This window comes from Babylonia areolata, chromosome 21, assembly GCF_041734735.1.
Source record: "Babylonia areolata isolate BAREFJ2019XMU chromosome 21, ASM4173473v1, whole genome shotgun sequence".
NCBI lineage: Eukaryota > Metazoa > Mollusca > Gastropoda > Neogastropoda > Buccinidae > Babylonia > Babylonia areolata.
The window spans coordinates 43,951,900-43,975,332 of NC_134896.1; the positions used below are offsets into that span (position 1 = coordinate 43,951,900).

The window sequence follows — 23,433 nt, forward strand, 5'->3', positions numbered from 1 at the left end:
TATAGGTGCGTGTGTGTGTGTGTGTGTGTGTGTGTGTGTGTGTGTGTGTCCATCTGTATAGTACCTACTTTTCTTCAGTTAGGTACTTCACTGATTGCTCTGGATACTTTTAAGTCTCCCCTGTTTCTCTGTGGTGAAATCTTTAACCACATGGTATGCTCTCATTCATTGCCTTAGTAAGCTTCCAAAGGTTATTTCCATCTCTGTCAAGGTTCAGCTTTCTGTTTTCTCCCTCCAAGTTGTTCTTGCACCTTGAATGTAGGCCTTTCAATATTTGGCAGAACAGGCTTTAGTACTTTTACGTTGTTGTTGTTGTTTTTATTCCATCTTTGGGTTTACAATTTTAACATAGCGTCCGCCACAAGAGGTCTTCTCGTTGATAATTTTACATCATATCATCATACATTCATTCTGATGTAATATACAAAGATGGTGTGTTTTTTCTTTCTTTTGCGATTGGACACTTATGTACATAAACTAAATCAAGATATACATGAAGTCACACAAACTTACGATGACGCTGATACATACATATATATATATATACACACACGCAAGCTTGTGTAACACGTCTGCACATGGGAAAAAGATGATAAGGGAGGAGGGGAAAAAATGGATTTTTTACATTTTTTTTCACGGGGAAAAGAAAACACACCATGTGTACTATGATATTTTGTATTCAGCTGTATATGAGAATATTATAGATTCAGATAAGATAGTTTTTAGCCATGTTAAACATGCACATCATCAAACAGTGGTGTATAGAAGAACCAACTATTGGTAAATTTGTTATATTCTGAAATGAATACAGCAATATATTTTTCAATATAATATCATGTTTTTAAATATTTTAAAAAAGAATTCAAAAATGGTATGCATTTATTCATTTTTCATTTGTATACCAAAAACTTTGCAAATTGAATAATCAGATCAAAAACATCATCTGACTTGAAGTTTTCCAAATAACCAAAGAGTATGAATGTTTCATTGATGTAGTATTGATGGCAACCTTTTTGTGCTGAATATAGTTCAGTCAAAAAGGCGGGGACTGCATTCTCATATTACTCTCTATTTATATGTTTGATTTTAGCGAGACAGTTTTGATCACTTTCAGTAAACCTGCATAGGAAAGGAAATTTGTGATTATGTTATTCTTTTATCTTAATTCAGCATATGACATAAGGTTACCATTTGTTTAAAAAGCTCTGCAACATTACAAATGCCCTCTCATATCCATTCCCTTTTGTTTAGTTCAAGATTATTCAAAACAATTTTTTTATCATAAAATATTGGTTTGGCCAACATTTGTGCTTCTTTTTGTGGCCAAACCATGTTTGCAAAATCTTTAAAGGCATTAAAGACATCCTTCCAAAACACATTTTTCTCATAATGAGTAAAATAATTTCGTCCATATTTATCAATATCTTGAATTTCAGGATGCAAAAAGGTAATTACATTTTTCCATTATGGTTTGAGTTTTCTATTTTTCTTATCCAACTCAACTTGAGAGCCTTGATGAAATCATTCAATTCAGGTATTCCTAGTCCACCATTTTATATATTTTATAGCTGTTTTTCTTGCTGTTCTGTCACATTTTCCTTTCCATACAAAAATGAAACATAGCTGTTGTAAGTTTTTAATAAAAGAATCAGGAGGGTTTGGTAAAAGTATCCATAAGCATGTCAGTTTTGATAACATTAAGGATTTCAAAATAACAATTCTTCCCAAAGGCTTTAGGGCAGTATTATTCTCGGCATTGGGTCGTTCTCTACCTCCTCTTTAATTCCGTCTACTTCCTTTTCCAGCTCCTGTACTTCCTCAGTCCAGTAAGTCCTGCAGTTTTTTCAAGCACCGCCAGAAAGTGACAAATGGAAGTAATGTGGTGGAGTTCTCTGTATGCTGATTTACAGACATTAGAAACATGCTCGTCTACGGGCATTTCACTTGTGAGAGTGACACCAAGATCTTTTTAATAATCATTTTACCTGATTATCTCATTCTTGACCTGGAGAGCTTCCAGGTAGCGTTTACGACAGTGGTAGTTGAACTCATACTTCCTGACAAAGTAACCTCGCCACATCTTCTGGATCTGTGCACAAAATAACAAACATACTGAGAGAAGGAACAAAATCTCAGATACTGTTGGACTCATTTTCCATCAGCATCCATGCTCACCTTACCATCTTTTCATCAAATATTACTAACCTCTGAAAACTTGAAGGAAATGGACACAATTCGTTTTCTGGCATCATCAGCTAAAACTTCCACAGTCACTCATTTCCACAAATGATCTTTTATAACTGACTTTTTCAATGCTGTGACTGAGGCAGCCATATTCCATTTTTGAATGAAACTGCACGCTGTGAATGTTCACTTTACCCAAAGGAGGTTGGGCATGTGCTTGCATGCATGTACATGAATATGTAGAAATATGCATGCACATTTCTTCTTCATGGAAATAATTCATACAAATGCTTATATGCAAGTGTGAATGTTCTCAGTGCCTCCTCTTGTTCTGGTATTTTGGTCTATAGTCATGCTAGTTCATATAAACAATCTATTCGAATTCATATACACTGTTTCAGCACATATACAGTGTTTATTCATCTTTTATCACTTTTGAGATTCACTGTAAACATATGCCTCATTTTTACTGCTGATGAATTTGTGTTTTGTGTTATATCTTATTGTGCTCCAAACCCTGTGATTTGTAACCATATACTGCATAGACAACAAAACAATATCAAAGTGTCTCAAGGACAAACAACAACAAATAAACAGAGAGTAGGACAGATACAGTACTTACATAGGTTGCCATCAGGTTGTAGTAGTTTAGTTTCATGATGAATACGCTGTTCTGTAAAAGAAAGATACAACCAATAAAGGTACATTCCCAAACATACTTGTCAGCATTCACACACAGACACAGACCACACACACACAGACTCACACAATCTATTCATATATATCTATAATAATAATATACAGTACTTTCATGGTGCAATATCACCTGATAGTGGGCTCTAAGCATATTGTACAAAACAATACATATAAAATAGTGCATAATGCATAATGTCATGCTAAAGCACATGCAGATTGGGGGAGAGGTAGGGGGACACTTACTTCAGTGAATAAAAAGTACAGGAAAACAACATGTTCTGTTGTGATGGTTGCTTTCATGTGTGGTGCACATGTTGAATAAATAAACATGATAAACAATTGTAAGAGAAAAAAAAGTTTAGGTAAAAAAGTTGCAAAATTTATTAAATGCAAAATGTCATGTGAAAATGGCAACTGAAAAATGGAAAATGAACCCTATTGCTGTTGTGCCTCATTTAAAACAATAAAAAGTTTACTAAAGTTTATGCATCTGAACAGACTTACAAAAAGCCAAATCTTACCTCATCATTAAAACATTGCCATTACCACTAATTTTATCACTACAAACATCGATTGAAGCATATTTTTCTAGATAATTGGTGTCAGATTTGTCCTGAGAGTTCAACACAGTTTTACTTAACAACAAAGCCACCAACAGAAGTTGGTATGGTCACAAGGTTATATCACTGTTATACCCTTTTAATGTTTCTCAGGCAAATTTGCTTCAAAATGAATTGGCTTTGCTTCAAATCCTTGTGTTGCATTCATCACAAGCCTAACGTTGGACATTTTTCTTTCTAATAAAATCAATGAAACCATTGAATCACCTGAAAACTTCCATCTTCAATATCAAGGAAATAGATCTGATATGTTCTCAAATCAGATTTTCCTCGCAGTTAATTCCCTTGAGTCATTCCATAACAAAAGGTAAATCAATGATGGCAAGTCGTGAGCTTTCACCACAGATCGAATCTGAGAAATTTGATGACAAATGAGGCCTTCAAATGTTGAGATGGGTTTATTTTTCCAACTCTGTCTTCCTTTTTGATTCACTTGTGTAAACAAAGGGAGTCTATGTTTTAACCCGGTGTTCGGTTGTCTGTGTGTGTGTGTGTGTGTGTGTGTGTGTATGTCTATGTGTTCGTGGTAAATTTTAACATTGCCATTTTCTCTGCAAATACTTTGTCAGTGGACACCAAATTTGGCATAAAAATAGGAAAAATTCAGTTCTATTCAGTCATCTTGTTTAAAACAATATTGCACCTCTGGGATGGTCACAAAACAAATTTAAAAAGAAGCCAAATTATATGCAAACTGAATTTACTGTTATATTATAATTTTTTGTTATTCTCTAAACTTGGCACTTTAATCTGATATTCTAACACAACAACAAGAGCAATCATTTTGATCATTTTTTGTTCAAACAGGAACTTCTTTTGCTAAGCATGGAAGTTATATTTCTGGTGCATGTCTTTGCTGCAGACAGTAAAGAAGGGAAATTAATCTGTAATTAATGCTAAGGGGGTTAATTTGCTTTAAATTGATCTTTCTCATCTTAAACATTACATTTTGAAATTATACTCAATACATAAAAAGCTTGTGTGTTTTACTCTCAGTGTACAGGGCTTTCACTATGTTCATTTGCCCAAGTGGTCTTTTTTGGAAAATACTAAAATCAATACTACAAGTGGACTTTATAGATCTATTGGCTGAGCCCTGAAGGTCATGGGCAAAAATCAATTGCGTACACATATTTATACATATTCAAATCGCGTGCTCGCAAGCTCGAAGGGCGACATTTTGTTTCAAGTAACTGACCTGCCCGTTCAATCCAATATTCAATCGACAATACACGATAACATGTGATGGAAAGTTGGAGAAGGAGACCGTTAAATATTAAATAACAATGCTTGTTACACACTGTGTTCAACAACACATGAAGGCGGTAGAGAAGGGAAAGAAGAGGAACAACAACAACGGCAGAGACAGCAACCATTGATGAAGTCAGTCAGCCATCCACCCTCAAAACTGACCAGTCTGACAACTCCCCACTGGCTCAGTTTCTGCATCAGCGGCAGACTACCCTGGGCCTGCACTACGAAAACGACACCAGGCTAGACAACACTGTCACATGCCTTTGAAACACAGCCATCCTGAACAACAGATCCTGTCAACTTGATATCATCTTTTTAATCAAGATCAGAACATGTGTGGGTTGAATCAATATTATTCATATCATACAATTTAATATAGATCTGAATACTATGACGTGTCTTGTGAATTTGATACTGAATTTCTTCAAACTCCTCACACACACACACACACACACACGCACACACACACACACATGAGAGAGAGAGAGAGAGAGAGAGATAACAAGAAAAAAATCTTTATACATGAGGATACATAAATATTTATTAAATGAAAGAATTGTTTGTTGTGCTCACATGTGTATCTGTGTGTGTCTGTCTGTGTGTGTGTGTGTGTGTGTGTGTGTGTCTGGTTCTGTAACAATAATTGTGCACAAAATAGCTTCAAACGTGGAATGTATTTACTGAATTAGATGTGTATCAGAAAGAGAGAGAGATTACAAGATAAAATTCTTTATTCATGAGGATAATAGAGATATATGATAAATGAAAGTTTGTTGTGTTCATATATATATATATATATATATATACACATGTTTTGTAAAATCCAGCACAACTTTGTGTGGTCTATATTTCTATGTTGGGAGGTGCACATGACTTTTGTTTTGCAATCGATTTTTTGTGTGTTTTGATTCAATTGTTGTAGTAAGTGCATGTCACAAGTGAGTCTTGAAGGCCTTGCCTCTCTTGTTGTTGTTTTTTTCCAACGTAATATCTGGTGGTCTGGAAAAAGCTACTTTGTAACCTCTTGCCAACGTTGGAACATGAGACTTGCGTCCCTTTTGTTGCACTGTTGTATGCCTACAGGACGTGACTCTCAGGTCCAATTGTCGTCAACAATTCACGGTTGATAGTTAAAGGGAAATGACCCACTTTGTTTCTCACTGTTTTCTAGAATGTTTGAAGATTGTTTACATCCCTTGGACTTGTATGGTCTTCACTGAATGACTCATAGACAGTTGAAACTTCCCAAGTCACTGGCCAACATGGTAGGTCAAAATGGTGGTGTTTAGCAAATATCAATCTGGGCTCATTTTTCGATGGTTTACAGCTTCAGAAGTGGCTGAATAATTACAAAAGATGTGGACAGTGGGGATGAAAGCCTGTGAAGTTGTGAGGGTGATGATTCAGGTACAGATTTGGAGGATGATGATAAGGTACAGATTTGGAGGATGATGATAACTGTCACTTCGTTGCAGAAGAGTGAAAGTAACAGTGATGTAAGTTTGGTGTCCGAGACTGATTTGTCTGAGTCTATTGCAGGCCAGGAGTATAGTAGCAGTGAACATGAACCAGTTGCCAACACAACACTGTCACTCTATTTGTGTAGCTAGAAATGGGGAATGAGGGGATGGGTTTGAGTCTAACTGACTACCAGCAGGGAGGAAGAAAAGGGGAGGGTGGGTTCTGTTGGCTGTGTGTCAATACACAGCCAGCTAGTCTGTATCTTTTTCCATCAAGCTCTGATGCAACACTGGGCCACAGGCACTCAATGAACACAAAACTGACTGAAAATCCTGGAATGAATTGAGATGCAGAGAATTTTTAATCACTTAATTTCATGGAAATTTTCTTTGACTCAGATTTTAAAGAACAATAACAACAATTATACAATGGAATTGTAACAAACTTATCATCTTCTTAAAGTACAATGTATGAGCCTTCATCTTGCAAATTTCAAGGAGAGATCTTTGTATCTGAGGTAGTGGTGCATTTTTCTGGCACTTATGTGGTAACCCCCAGTTTTTGGCACATGGGAGTGGCAAAATTGTTAAAATGTTTAGCAGGCAAGGGGTTAAGCAGAGTCATACAGTACAAGCATGATCATAACATAAAAGAATTAACAAAAATGACTGAAATTGATCAATTAAGTTAATTTATATGAAACAAGAGAGGCAAGGCCTTCAAGACTCACTTGTGATACACTTTAAAAAAAAAATCTGATTGTTAAAATGTGTTCTGTATTTGTTGTTATAAAGCTTCGGGTTAAAAAAAAAAGAAGAAAAAAAAAGCCCTGATGGCAGATTCGAACCCTGCGTGCTCGGGTGAAAAGAAACTGTCTTACCCAATACACTATCGTGGCTCCTTGACTGACATTCAAAAGTTAACATTTAAACATGCTTTTTTAAAGGGCGGTAAATTGATTGCGGTATTCGCAGTGAGAACGCTATTTAAATCATATTATTCTGGTGTATATTGGGCATTAAAAAAATCTTTAAGGGTAATTAAAAATTCTTTTTAAGTCCACGGTATAGGAGACCTGGCTATCGCCACAATCACACTGCAACATTTAGCCATTTTCTCTGGATCTAGATAGATGTACAAGTTTAGTTACACCCGCCAGGAATGTACGACACGATCAATTCAATTTCTCTTTTTATGTTCATTCTAGTTTTAAAGTTGATACGAAAATTGAGTATTTTGTTAAACTAATAACATGTAGAGCCAAGTAGAAGTATTTCTAAATGTCGCAGGAAGTGAAAAGAACTTCATTTTGAGAAAAGTCAAGACTGGAAATTTTTATGTTTCATCAAGGGTATTAACTCTCATGGTTTACTATTTTTAACTGTGAATTCCGACTGATTTTGTTGATATTTTTATGGCAGTTTGGGGCATAATCCAGTAAGTGATGAGGCGTTCAGAAATCTTTCAATGATTAAATATTTAACAGTCTCCTTCTCCAACTTTCCATCACATGTTATCGTGTATTGTTGACTGAATATAGGATTGAACAGGCAGGTCAGCAACTTGAAACAAAATGGCGTCCTTCACGTTCGCGAAGAATATGAGCACGCGCTTTGAATATGTATAAATACGTATACGCAACTGATTTTTGCCCATGACCTTCAGGGCTCAGCCAACAGATCTATAAAGTCCACTCGTAGTATTGATTTTAGTATTTTCCGAAAAAGACCACTTGGGCAAATGAACATAGTGAAAGCCCTGTACACAGAGTAAAACACACAAGCTTTTTATGTATTGAGTATAATTTCAAAATGTAATGTTTAAGATGAGGTACAACATTGTTTTAAACAAGATGACTGGAAAAAAACTGAAGTTTTCCTATTTTTATGCCAAATTTGGTGTCAACTGACAAAGTATTTGCAGAAAAAATGGCAATGTTAAAGTTTACCATGGGACACACACACACACACACACACACAGACAACCGAACACCGTGTTAAAACATAGACTCACTTTGTTTACACAAGTGAGTCAAAAAAGAAATAAAACATTTTTATCATGTGAAAAACAGCCTGAAAAGAGGACAATAAAGATCTGAACACATATCATTTGTTAGTGTTTAATTTATCACATACACAGACGTATGCACACATATACACGCACACATATGCACAGCTGCATACATGATGATGTTCATCCCTCAGATTCGAAGATGACCATGACTTCAAAAACCAGATGGAAGATCGATGGCTGCGGGTCCGGAGGTGACTGGTGAGGCCAATCCGGGCCCAGAAGGTTTGCCCACATGTAGGTGCTCTCATGGCAGTGGATGCTGCTCCCGTCTTACGCACAGCATGTTTTTGTTGTGCCTTCGTGATGCACCTGGCTTCAGCTGCATGGGCTTCTGTGGTGTCTTGCTGCACCAAGCTGGACAGTACAGAGCAAGCGTCTCCCACGTGTTGATGTCAACGTCCAGGTCTTTGAAGGACGCTTTGAGGCAGTCTTTGTAGCGTTTCTTCTGCCCTCCAACTGAGTGCTTGCCCTGACACAGTTCTCCATGCCGTCGCTGCTTGGGCATGTCTGCTGTGGACAGCCCAGGTCTCGCTGGCAAGGACCACAGTGCAGTAGATCTTCAGACTGGTGTAGCACTGAGTCCTTTCTCCTCCCAGACGTTCTCATCGAGTCTCCCAAAAGCAGTGCTGGCTTTGGCAGTTCTGTTGTTGACATCAGCATCTATGTTCACTGCGCAAGTGAGCATGCTGCCAAGATAGGTGAAGTTGTCAACTGCCTGGAGGTTCTGCCCCTTCACTGTGATGTGTGGCTCCTGGTATGACTTGACTGCTTGACTGGGGCAGGCTGGTACATAACTTCAGTCTTTTTGGTGCTGAATGTGAGACTGAAGTTGTTGCAGGATTGTGAGAAGGAGTCCATTTTACATTGCATCTTCTGCTCTGTGTTGGTGTTGAGTGCACAGTCATCAGCAAACAAAAAGTCTCTGATGACAGTCTCTTTCACCTTTGCAACAGCCTGCAGGTGCCTGAGGTTGAGCAATCTCCCATCAGTCCAGTGGAGTGATGGCCAAGAGGTAACACATCCGCCTAGGAAGCAAGAGAATCTGAGCACACTGATTCGAATCACGGCTTAGCCGCTGATATTTTCTCCCCCTCCACTAGATCTTGAGTGGTGGTCTGGACACTAGTCATTCGGATGAGACGATAAACCAAGGTCCCGTGTGCAGCATGCACTTAACGCACGTAAAAGAACCCACGGCAACAAAGGGTTGTTCCTGGCAAAATTCTGTAGAAAAATCCACTTCGATAGGAAAAACAAATAAAACTGCACGCAAGAAAAAATACAAAAAAAGGGTGGCGCTGTAGTGTAGCGACGCGCTCTCCCTGGGGAGACAGCCTGAATTTCACACAGAGAAATCTGTTATGATAAAAAGAAATACAAATACAAATACAAAATACCTGACGTGGATTCCTTCTTTGCAGTCACGCAAAGCATCTGTCAGTATGGCAGAGAATACCATACTGAACAGCAGCTTTGTTTGACGCCGTGTGTCACTGGGAAGGCCTCTGACTCATCTCTGTAATCCAGAACTTTCACCAACATGCTGTCATGGAACTGCCAGACAATCATGGTGAACTTGCTGGGGCAGCCGAATTTCTCTATGATCTTCCACAAGTCTTCTCTGCTGACCATATCAAAAGCCTTGGTCAGATCAATACAGGTCATGAAGAGGTAGCTGTATTGCTCCTGGCATTTTTCCTAGAGTTGGTGCACAGTAAAAATCATGCCCGCAGTCCAAAGTTCAGCATGGAAGTTGCACTGACTTTCTGGGAGGAGACCTTGCTCAAGATTTTGGAGAAGGCGGATGAGTGGGACATGGGACAGAATCTTCCCAGCAATGGACAACAGAAAGATGCCTTGGTGGTTGTTGCAAGACTAGTGGTTGCCTTTCCTCTTGTAGATGTGGGCTATGCTGGCATCTTTCAGCTGTTGTGAGATCTGTCCTTCATTGCACATGGACCGGAAGAGTTCAGTCAGCTTTCACATCATAGCTGGGCTTCCTGCTTTGCATACCTCAGAAGGGATTGCATCAAACCCTCGTGCTTTGCTACAGGAGAGTTGCTTCACTGCCTTCCTGACATCATCTTCTGTGGGGAGGGTGTCGGGGTCCTTATTGATCTCTACCTGGGGCAGATGAGCAATGGCCTGGTCGTTGATGTTGGCAGGATGGTTGAGGATGTTGTTAAAGTGCTCAGCCCACCACTCCAGAATCTGCTTCTTCTCTGTCAGCAGCTGGGTCCAATCTGTGTTGAGGAGGGGTGAGGATCCAGAGGACTGAGGTCTGTATACAGCGTAGAAGTGCTTTGTGTCATGGCTGTCTGCGTAGCCCTGGATTTCATCCACCTTCTTGCTGAACCAGCTGCCCTGCATCTCATAAAGTTTCTTCTGCACCTTTCTTCTTGGGTTAGCAAGGGTATCTTCCTTGGCTTTTGACATGGGGTCATTATGATGCACTCTGAACAGTTGATTTTTCTCTGTTATAAGTGCTGGTATTTCTTTATCATTCTCATCAAACCAGTCTTGGTTTCTTCCAGTTGCTAGTCCAAGATGTTCAAGGGCAGTAGTGAGACAGTGTCCCTGAAGGCCATCCACTGTTACTCAACACTGGTCCTGTCTTCTTGTGGTCTGGCAGTCTGCCTTCAAGGTTGTCGGTGAGTTCTTCTGCAACCTTTTTGCTTTTCAGCTTGGAGACATTCAACCTCTTTGCAGTCTTCTGACCTTGGGGTCTTCTCATGGGCAGAATGTGAAACCTGAACTTGGACACAATGAGGCAGTGGTTGGTCCAACAGCCAGCACCACACATGGCTTTTGTCACTCTGACGTCTTGCCTGTCTCTCTTCCTGGTGATGATGTAGTCTTTAAGATGCCAGTGCATCGATCAAGGGTGCATCATTGACATCTTCTTACAGGTGGGTAGGAAGAACAGAGTGTTGGTGATGACAAGGGCATGTGTGGAACACATTTTGAGGAGCAGAAGGCCGTTGCTGTTATACTTGCCAGTGCCATGTCTTCCAGTGATCCCTTCCCAGGTTTGGTCCCTGAGAACAATGAGCTTCTCTGACTGCTGAAATGAGTGCATCAAGTTCTTCATAGAATTAGTCTTTAATGTCATCCCTCCCCTGCCTTTTCTTTGTCTTCAGTTTCTCAAGTTTAGAGTTATGCATGCATGTGAATGACTGGTGTGAAAGCGCTTTGATTTGTCTCTGCACAAGATTCAGTGCTATATAAATACTTATTATTATCATTATCTGGGTTGGTCATGGTGGGTGTGTAGGCACTAATCAGTGTTACACTTTTCTTGTATGAAAGTGGGAGCTGAAGTGTCACCAGGCAGTCATTGATACCCTCTGGAAGCTTGATGAGGTTTGATGGGAAATCCCACGCCTGCTTCTCATCATTCAGCCCTGCTGCGACCACTCCAGAAGAATGTGTATGCACCACTACATAATGTAAGCTGGCCCTTGTCTGCTATGTGTGTTTTGCTCAGAGCTATGTCCACATCATAGTAAGCTAGCTCTTTGGCAACCAGTGCATTTCTTCTCTCTGGTCTGTCTGCTTTGATGTTATCCAGCAGATATCTCACGTTCCATGTGCCAAAGTTTATTAAGCACCATCACTTTCTTCTTTTTTGTTAGACAACCGCTGTCAGGGATCCCTACCAGCCACGGTAAGCTGAAGCAGGCTATGTTTGAGACACCTTTTCTAGCCCCTTCCTCCATGGAGGTGAACAGAGCAACCTAAAGAGGGCTGCTCACACACACAGGGTGCAGCCGAACACTGCTGCTTTGGTCCAGTTGAGGGCGACCCTATGCCCTGAGCCACCTGTATGCAGGTTTGTGACTACAGCTTCCAGTGTATTTGCACCTGCTGCTTCACCACTCCCCCATCGCCACAAGACTTGAGGTGTTGCATGGTGTAGTTTGAAATCATGTCTTGCGCTTGACTTGGATAAAAGTGAGGGAGAACTGCGCAGGTCATCAGCCTCACTCTCTCATCCCAGCCTATCTGGACCCAGTGGCGAGACATAGTCAAGATGGCTGGAGATAGTTCAGGATGCAGTGGATGGTCGGCAGTGTTCTGCATGTGTCTCTCTGCACCCTTTTAGCGCTCCACGGCACACTGCTGAGAAGTGCCTTTTTGCCCATTGGTTCAATGATGGTTTCTTCTGTGCAGTCCGCCAAATCCAGGCTTCACACTCTAGGTAGACAAGCCCTAAATGTTGTGTGTCCATGGCAGTTCTTGTGGCGTGCTCGCAAGTCTCCCAACCCATTGTTTGGCATCCTCATCCTCATCTGCCATTGCAGCTGTTGGGAGATGTCTCATCTTCCACCTGCTCCACCACTGGGATGACCTCTTCATATTTCACCCATGCATGGGGGCTGGTTCGTGGGCACCAGGACATATCCACACACTGGTGGGCCATGCACGCTGCACGTTATGTATAAGGGACCAGCAACCACCTCCCTTAACCCTTTCACCGACAGCGAGTTTATAGTGCAACACTCCCTGGCGCCAGCTGATTTTCAAGAAAGAGCATGAAATTACACCTACCGATTTCAAATTACTATAACTTTTTTGTTTTTGAACCAAATGACTTCCTGCTTTTTTTTTTAAAGTAAGAGGAATGATGGAATTTTTGTGTCTTGGAGCAATAAATTATGTTGGTACGAGTGAAATATTTTGATTTTTGCGTAAATTATTATTATGTGTTGTTTTATTCAATACAAATTTAGCACTTTGACACATCACAGACATAAACAAAGACTGGTACAACACAAACATCACTGCAATACAGCTGAAAACAAAGCAAACTCACCAACTGAAGTCCTCAGTACAACTATATTTCCCATGTAATGGTGTAATCCAGAATATAATCAATGGGAAACACAAAATGAACTTGCCTTTTTGTAGAAAAATTATGATTTCTGTCACGTCACTTGAAGGTTTCACAGTGTCATCACTTGAAATATCTTACTGTGGTGGAACTATATACACACTTTATAGCTATCTGATGAAACTGAGATACTACTAAAGTCAGAAAATAAATGAATGGTGGTTAAATATGTATACAAATATGTACACAGGTCTGAACTGTTCACTGTTGGAGACTGTGAATTTTGGTTGCTGCTGCTTTCCTGTAGTCCTCAACAGTATGATACAGTTCAAAGCACAGAGTGGGACACATTGGCTTCATGCACATTATGGTTCCAAATGGCAGGTTGAGCAGCCAGTATGTCCGCCAGTAGTCCTCAATTTCAGGCTTACAACACAGCCCCATCATGATCCGAAATGCTGTGTATGCCTTCCTTTCAGGGACAGCGATGTCTGACAGCATTCAGCCTTGAATGTTGACCGAGTTCAGTGAGTTCTGCATACAGATTAGACTGGTCAGCCATGAGTTGGAATGCTGATTATGGGAAGAAAAGCATTAAAAAAAAGTCCACTGGACAGAAGTTATCAGTGTTGACAAGGACACCTGAAACACATGAGCAAAAAAACAAAAACAAAACAAAAACAAAAAAAAAGTAAAATACAATCAGTAATAATTATATAACAGCTGATTTATCATCAGCTTATGATAAACAAGTGCACAAATAGCAAAAACACAGATTTTTACACAGGCATTGTTTTACACAGTGTATCTCCAAAATCTTCACAAGAGAAAAAAACTGACATAAAATATTTGTGTGGTAAATAAACATACTGCTCTTACTCTTCAATGTCCTACACTTGTTTGATACAATGCACACATAATTTTATATGTGCTACTAGTGAATGAACAGTGCAACCTAATCATTTTTTTTTTTTTTTTTGCCCCATCATCTGCACCGTTTCAGTGGCATTACTCCCACGCCACTCATTTAGATTCCTCCATACACGGCCACACCCGGGGTTCGTCCATCACAGTTTCAGCGTCGGCAGTATGCAGGGAACCATCGATGTTAGGTCGCTAGGAGGCCACACACCAGAGGAGACCCTGCACTGCTGCTGAGTCACTTCAGTGGTGTTCAGTGGTGCCTGCTCTGATTTAACGTACTTAGGACACCACCTACTAAGCCCCCTACTAACGACAATAATGGCTTAGTCGCGGAGCCAGACTGAGTGAGTGTCCCCCCCCCAGAGTGGAGACCGCCACCACGTCGCTAGGAGGCCACACACCAGAGGAGACCCTGCACTGCTGCTGAGTCACTTCGGTGGTGTTCAGTGGTGCCTGTTCTGATTTAACATACTTAGGACACCACCTACTAAGCCCCCTACTAACGACAATAATGGCTTAGTCGCAGAGCCAGACTGAGTGAGCGTCCCCCCCCCAGAGTGGAGACTGCCACCACGCCCCTCAAACAACAGCCCCTCATGAATCTGCCGACACTGAAGACATTGACAGGACTCACCCCAAGCACGGAAGTGGAGGGGTATCGAAACTGAGGTCTCCATGAGAGCAGGGCATGAAAGGCCACAGACTCTGAGATTGTTTTGTTTATACTGATGATGATGAAGGAGGAGGAGGAGGACGATGATGATGTTGCTATGGAGGTCCATTCTGGTTTGGGACTGCATGACAAGGCTGTACTCTACGCTTCCTGTCATAATGATATCCCGGCGTTAACCAGGCCCGAGAGATACAGACACTTGCAGTGTTGGTCAGGTAATTAGAGCAACACACCCAAAGACGCATCCTTGAAGTGGACGACACTTGACTGTGTGGTCCCAGTCTCCCCATTTAAGCCCACAGCACACTCAACTCTGGGTAGGAGCCAGCCACGGGCCGAAAAACCCACCTCCGCTGGGATTCGAACCCGCGTCCTCCCAGCCGTCAGTCCGTGATGCTAACCACTTCGCCACGGCGGCTGGTGTGCAACCTAATCTTAGTCACACACTCTCTTAGTGACATACATGTGCGAGCACACACACACACACACACACATACACAGAGCTCTTACCTGTTAGTAAAATTTGGAAGCCATTCTGCAGGACAGTAGGGATCATCCATGTGGTACAACACCCACTGAAACAAATCAGGGTTTGGCACAGCTGTTCTACCACGCCCCCTCCCTGCTGGTCGTTAGTGTGTAGTCAAGCTTGACCCATGGCCACGCTGTGTTGTTGGTCTCCAACGTGACACAGATGCTGCCACTTGAGCAACACACACTGCCCCTTCACTATCACGGTCACTCACAGCTGCCGACGTGGTGGCCATAGCAGGAACACGTGCTCCACTTGTCTGGCCACGTCCTGTACGCTCATGACTTGGTACTTGGCTCGGTGCCCAGTCACCATCACTATCACTCTCCCCCTCAAACAATAAAACTTCTTCATCATACGGGAATTCTTCACCCGAATCTTCATTTTGCTGGTCTGGCTGCAGTCTCAGTTGCTCAATAACTTGCTCAGTTGTGAAGTAGCATTGTCTGCTTATCAATGCAGCCATTTTGGAAAATGAAAAGATCGAAGATGCGGATAAAACTATAATAAATTCACTCAAAAACTTGCAAAAGTACTGAAAAGATGGTGTCAATTGATAGAAGGGGATTCCACTTGTCACATGCACAAAACATGGCTGTTCAAACCTCCCCAAAATAAGAGTGGTAGGTTTCTGAATGACCTACCCTGATCCAGTCACCTTTTGGTGACATCGGCGGCCTCCCTCATGGGTGCTGAAATGCGACAACGGCGGCCAAAGTGTTAAAAGCCATCTTTAAAGATGTGCCAAATCTGGCAGAGACTATCCCTCTCTGGATCAGATTTTCACATTGGGTTTACTCCTCACATGATGCAGGTAGTACTGGGTTACATGGTTACCAGTAGCAGAGAAGAGTCTCTGACCTGACACTGATACATACATATATGTGTGTGTATGTGTGTAAAAAGGTGGTTCAAGAAAGATTACAGAGGAACAAAGAGGGGTGATACTGGATCGGTTGATGATTGTTGCACGCACATGCACTTACTCACACTCTCTCCTCACACCAATAGCAGTGCCACATGGAGTGGTTTTTATGGAGTGTTTACTTGTACCTAAGCATAAGCAGCACACACTAAGCACTTCACCCTACTTGGGAGCACCTACTGAGCAGCACACATTGCCTACTATAAGCACTTCACCCTACACCTAAGCAGCACCAAAAACAGCACTTTAAGCAGCACCAACTTAAAGCAGCATATCTGGAACACAAACACAAAACCAAAATTCCGGTCAAAAAATCTCAAAATACGAGGGCATCACTTACACGAAAGGCCAATACACTTTCGGCACCTTTCACCACATGTCCAGCTGTATGCACTATTCTCACACATAGATCTATGAGAGGTAAAACAAGCTTCATTAACCTCTTGACTGCGCTGTTGATATACGGCGTACATCATGAAATGTCACTCGCCAATGCTGTATTGACGTGCGCCGCACGTCATGTTACAACATTCTATGTTTTGAGTCCTGCATTGCAGAAAATACAGTCTGCTAACCACTAAATTAGCTCCCCTGAGAGCTCTTTGTCTCCTGAGTTCCATTAGCTAAAAATATTCACCTCATTGTCATATTTATGGTGAAAGTTTTGCAAGTTTGTATGAAACTCAAGTTGTGTTTGCAAAGCCATGGTTGAACGCAGATAAACCCCAACACTTGCACGAGTACTGGAAGAAATCCTTCATGATGCAAATAGTAGAGATGAAGATTGTGGACTGAATGAGATAGAACTGCATGAAGTTGATGCCAAAGATGCCCATTTTGACATGCAGGGAGGTGGAAGGTGGGGTTGTTTGACGAAAATGAACACAGACAAGCTCAGCTGATTCAAAATGCAGGTGGGTGTTTACGAGGTTTGTCAGTTTATTATTTGCTTTCTGTTTGTTGTAACAATGAATATAACTGCATTGTGTATGTTTTGAATGTGTTAACTGTGGTAAGTAGCTTCGTCAGTCACTGATCAGTGTGTGTGAGTGAGAGAGAGTCAGTCACGTGTGTACTGTGTGTGACCAACGCTTCGCGAAGGGGCGTGGCTGGCTGGCTGGCTCATTGTTGATGACAGCGTGTGTCACTCGCCTAGAGCTTTCTGTGAATTTGTTCCTGAGTGTGTATTGGTTTGTTGTTGTTGTTGTTGTTGTGTGTGTGTGTGTGTGTGTGTGTGAGTGGGGGAGGAGCCGGGGTGGAGGGGGGGTGGCGGGGAGAGGAGATGTTTACAAAATTGAAATCAGAGAATGATATACAGAATTGTATGCCTAAATTACTTTGTAAATACAACACTTGTAGAAGTGTGTGTGTGTGTGTGTGTTGTCATTTTGTTTTGTATGAGAAAGAGAGAATGAAGGGGGTGTTGTGGCATACCATGAACCAGTTTCAGTGTGTCTGTGTTGGGGGTCTGGGGGTGGGGGTGGGGGGGGGGGGGGGGGGGGGGGGGGGGGGGGGGGTTGTTTTTCAGCTTCTGAAAACAATCAGAAATAAAATGGTACCATTTCATAACCTTTTTATATGCAAAAAACAAACAAACAAACAAACAAAAGACCCCAACAAACTTAGTCTTTTATGCAATGTGTTTCAGGTATGCAGCATGGTGATGATCATGATGTTCATCCTGGACCATCTGGAGCTGACAACTTGCCACAAACCTGCAGCTGAAGGCCAGCAGCAGGAAGACCAAAGGGAAGTAAATAAACCTCCAGCAATTCTGGATTACAACAAAAACATGGGTGCCATGGACCATCATGACCAACAACTGCAGCCATACGATGCCACAAGGAAAACCCTGAAGTGGTACAAATATCTGTGTGTACATTTTCTAGAAATTGCCATTCTGAATGCACACATCCTCTACAAAAAAGCAAGCAACAGCAGCACATTCCTGGACTCCAGAAGGATGTAATTAGCGCTGTGATATTTGGTGACCAAGACCCAGACACTGCTAAAGATGACCAAGCTGTTCGTCTGTGTGGACGACACTTCATTTATGTCATCCCACCTACCCCACAGAAGGCCCGGCTATAAAGGAGGTGCAGAGTCTGCTGGAAGAAAGGGCAAAGAAAGGATGTGAGGTTCTACTGCCCAGACTGCCCCAGCAAACCAGCACTGTGTCTTGAAGACTTTTCTGCAAGTACCACACACAGCTTTTTTACTGGTGATAGATGCTGGGTGAGTCAATCCTTTTCATTCTTTGTGTGGACTGTGTTGGAGACTTATGGACCTCGACACTGTTGCACAGCCTTTGACAGTGTGTGTGGTTGATCACAACAGTCACAAGAAAGACTGGTTGGTAACCTGGTTGATGTTGTAGCACCTACATGATGGAATGACAGTCCCCCTTTTTTCTTTTTTTTTTAACTGCATTTTATGGAATTTTTGTGTCAGATTGACTCATTATTTGAACATGTGAGTATTAAAAACAAAATCTTGGTTCATTTTCCTTTCATTTGATATATACTTTTAGAGAATGGGAGGCCGAATGAACCCTTACCATCTTCACTGGGTACCAGAGAGATCGTCATCTAATGACAGCAAAAACAATTCAGAAGGAACGAGACTTGTATGAAGTGACAGGGTCAGCAACCATAACATTTGGTGAAACCACCATAGACAGGTGGTTCCGGGTTTCTAGTTCAAGTTTCCAATTTCCAGCACCAAGTTTAAAACTCTAATCCTACAGGGAAGAACATCAACCACAAATGTCCAGGAATGTCGTCCACAGCATGCAGAACACACCTACTACCGCAAGTACCAGCAGGAAAGAAAGAAAGCATTAGAATGAACTGAACGAGGAAAACTCAACAAGTAGTTAAAATAAAAGATATTTTGTGAGACCAAGGAAATGCATTGACATTTTTCTTTCCCTTACAGTGGCTACAATTTTTTGTTTGTTTTGTATTTAATAAATGAATTCCACACTGTGCAAAACTGTACAATGTTTGTTACTGCCTTGGTTTGTATGGAGGTGCCTGAGGAATGATTCCTTAACTGGTGTGACAACATGCCTCAATATGTGAACACATTTACATGCATATGAACACATATACAGCCATACATATGCACACACATATACAAACACATGCACATATAAACATCCATGTGTAAACACAAGCATGCAAAAACATGTATGTACATACCTAATGCATGCATCATATCCACATCTTCCAAACCACTTCCCCATATCCCTGTCCCCTCTCTTTCTCCACCCCCACCCCCACTCCCCTCTCCCTCAATCCCCACCACTCCCCACCCACAGTCCCTAATTCCTGCTCCCATCTCCCCCGCCCCTCTCTCTCTCTCTCTCTCTCTGTGTTAACTTACCTTTACCAAAACTCTAAAATACCGACGGCCCAGAAAACCTCTCCATGTCTTTTGGATTCGAGTGGCGCAGTTGTTCAAGTATCTGAAATTCAGACTCATTTTTTAGGTGTGCAAACTGGAAAAGACAAATTTGAAACAATATTTTAAAACTTGTTTCTAAAAAAATCTAAGATTAAATTTGTTCCTACAAAAGTGAACATTCAGTATTCTTTTCAAGCCTTTCATTGTCCCAACACACAATTCAATATAAGATATATACATAATATATTATATGGTGCAAACTCCCCATATAATGGGCTCAAAGGGCTTCACATGAAACAATACATATACAACTAATGCAAAACAACATACCTCTGCACATTAACCTTTGCTGGCTGTCGCTTTTGACTACACACGGAAGCTCATGTGGGTCGTCCACAACCCATACCACTGTCACTTTTGACTACACACAGAAGTTCATGTGGGTCGTCCACGACCCATACCTTTTAAAGAGACAAAAACCTGTATATTCCTTCAAAGCTTGTGTGGGTCGTGCACGACCCATACTTTTTTTTCTTTTTTTTTCTTTTTTTTTATTCGAGTTTAACATTTAATATATACAGACGGACATACAAAACCAACATCTGAAATCAACACTATTTGCCACTGTGCACCACCTAAACTGCAAATCAGGAAAACAACAACACAACACCGTCTTCATACAGAGAAAAAACAGAAACAAAAAAGTCACATGCACTGTACAAAACAAGTAAATAAATGAAAGGAAAAGGAAAATAAATAAAAGAACAAACGTTACATTCGTGGTTGTCTTTACTCCTCCTCGTTGCCTTCAATCATTTTTATGTATGGGTACCATTTTCTAGAAAATGCTATGGGCATCATTTCCATCGAGTGTATGTATTTTTCGGTTTTATATATGTTTCTTAGGTCTGTTAGGAAGTACTTTATACATGGTTTGATTTTATTTATTCTGCATTTATAAATTAAATGTTTCGCCACTAGAATGATATAGTCAAATATTTCACCTGTTTTTGTAATATCATCATTTCCAAATAATACTAACTCTATATTAAACTTTATATTTGCACAATGTTCACACTTTTCCTTCAAGACATTCTCTAAGTCCCCCCCCCCCTCCCCCCCCCCCCCCCCCCCCCCCCCCCCCCCCAAAAAAAAAGAGCTGAGTAAATGTACAGTGCCTTAAGTAGTGTTGAATTGTGCCTATTTCATTTTTACAGAAATTGCACATGTCGCTATTTGTTATTCCCTTTTTTCTTTCTTTTTTTTATTTTATAGTATTTTGTTTGTAACCAATATGCCATGACATATTCTAATCAGGAATCATTTCAATCTTACTTCCTTTATGTTTTTCACTTGTTTCATAGTGGTATCCCAATTTACTGCAATATCTAGTTTTTGCTCCCACTTGAGCATGACCCATACTTTGTAAAGAGACAAAAACCTTTAATTACTCATTAACTAATTAATGAATTTTTTTTCATTTTTTAGCACAAGTTGGCCTTTTAGGTGTAGGAAGCATTTTTGAAATTTTGTAGAAAAATATTAAGAATTGGCTGAGATATTTGCGTTTTTGTACCCTTCTGGGTCGTGCATGACCCACGATAATCAGCGAAGGTTAAAAAAACAACACACATATGTGTGTATATACATTGAGCCAATACTACAAATTGCAGATATGAGCAATCACACACACACACACACACACACACACACACACCCCTACACGCAGACATACACACGCTCATGCACACAGTTTACCAACCCACAGACATACACACTACATGACGATTTCAGCAGAGGGTAAAGTAGGGTGGGTAGGAGGGGGAAGAATGCAATTAGCCATGCTTCATCACACCCAAAGGTCTGTTTGAACAGGTGGGTTTTCACATTTGTTTTGAAAGAGGACAGCCCTGGTAAGTGACGGAGATCCAGAGGAAGAGAACAGAAGGTGCTTGATACTGAAAGGCCCTTTGGCCAAATGTCTTTGAAGAGATTTGGGGGACTTGAAGGAGCTTTTGGCAAAAGACCTCAGAGAACGGGAAGGTGTGTAAGTACTAAGTATAAAGGACAAAAGACAAGGAAGATGGGAGAGATCCTTCAAAGTGGCGATTAGCCATTATGACAACTTTGTACTGAATCTGTACTGGATGGGTAACCAATGAAGTTGAGGTGACCTGATCCTTTTTTGACTTTCTGAAAATGATTCTTGCAGCACTGTTCAAAATTATCTGAAGGCATGACAACAAATCAGAAGGCAGACCAGCAAGTTGTGAATTGCAGTAGTCTATGCAACTTATGATCAAGGAACAAACAAGCTGAGTAGTTGCTTCAATAGTTAGATATAGTGGAAAGGTACAGATATGCCTCAGTTGGAGGTTTGCAGTTTTACATTAATTTCTGACATGGTCATGCATGGACAGAGCTGATTAAAAAAAATGCACCCAGGTTTCTCACAGAATTTTTAAAGTTGACATCAAGTTGATGATTTGAACCACATCGGTAGTTGCCAGTATCTTCTCCCCCTCCACTAGACCTTGAGTGGTGGTCTGGATGCTAGTCATTTGGATGAGACAATAAACCGAGGTCCCGTATGCAGCATGTATTTAGTGCATGTAAAAGAACCCATGGCAACAAAAGGGTTGTCCAGGTAAAATTCTGTAGAAAAATCAACTCCGATAAGAAAACAAATAAAATTGCAGGCAGACAAAAAAAAACAACAACAACAAATAGTTGGCACTGTCAGTGTAGCGACACGCTCTCCCTGGGGAGAGCAGCCTGAATTTCACACAGAGAAATCTGTTGTGACAAAAGGAGCATTACAACACATTACTATACATTCAACATTGCAGACAGTCAAGGTATGAAATAATATGACTATGTGCAGACTTAAAACGTATAAGTATGGCTTTTTCTTGACGTCATTACGTTTAAGCTTGTTTGTCAGTATCCACTCCTTAACAGCAACAATGCACTTCTCTATGTTTTTGTGGAGGATAGCAAAAGAATTTGGGGAAGAAGCCTTAGTGAGTTGGGAGTCATCTGCAAACTTATGAAAATCACACTGATGTTGTCTGATGATGTTGTACAGTATTTGAGTGTGATGATGGGAGTCTCACGTCGGACCAACGGATGAATAGACAGGCAGGCTTATCTGTCGGTGTGTGTCCTCATATGGGAGAAGAGGCCGATTCTGGATGTGCAGCACTACCCACAGGTGTTGCAAGGGAAAACGTCTCCAGAAGTTGAGCCCTGCTTCCGCTTCGCTCACGCTTCTCCTTAATGGCCAGCATTTTCTTGTTTTCAAACGTCTTTATGCCAATAGAGCACAGCATCCTCCAGCGAGAGCGGTCAAGGGCATCAGTTTCCCAGGAAACGATGTCTATGTCACAGGCTTTGAGGTTTGTCTTAAAGGTGTCCTTGAAGCGCTTGCAGGGTCTTCCAAGTTCATGGTGGCCTTCCTTCAGCTGGCCATACAAAAGCAACTTCGGGATCCTGCTGTCTGTCAAGTGGACAATGTGTCCTGTCCAGCGTAGCTGGCACTGAATCAGCAGGCTTTCAATGCTGGGCAGGCTGCTCCTCTCTAGGACCTGGAGGTTGGAGACCCTGTCTTGCCACTTTATGCCAAGGATCTTTCGTATGCATTTCTGGTGAAACTGCTCAAGTTGCTGAATGTGACGGCGATATGTCGTCCATGTTTCACAGCAGTACAACAAGGTGGTCAGCACAACAGCTCTATAGGTTTTGATTTTGGTGCTGAACCTGATGCCTTTGTTGTTCCACAGCCTGCTGTTGAGTCTGGCAAAGGCAGAGCTGGCCTTGGGGATGCGCAGTGTCACTTCTACATCAAGG

The 23,433-nt window shown here is 41.3% G+C and overlaps 1 protein-coding gene across 1 annotated transcript in view; it reads right to left on the minus strand.

Moving 5' to 3' along the window:
- LOC143295709 (spermatogenesis-associated protein 17-like) overlaps window positions 1-23,433 on the minus strand; it is an 85,180-nt gene that overhangs the window by 44,023 nt on the left and 17,724 nt on the right. Inside the window, exons 3-5 of the mRNA XM_076607332.1 lie at window positions 19,564-19,645; window positions 2,807-2,857; window positions 1,986-2,089 (exon numbers count right to left, since the gene is read on the minus strand). Coding sequence (XP_076463447.1) covers window positions 1,986-2,089; window positions 2,807-2,857; window positions 19,564-19,645 — 237 coding nt within the window. The remainder of the gene's footprint in view (window positions 1-1,985; window positions 2,090-2,806; window positions 2,858-19,563; window positions 19,646-23,433) is intronic.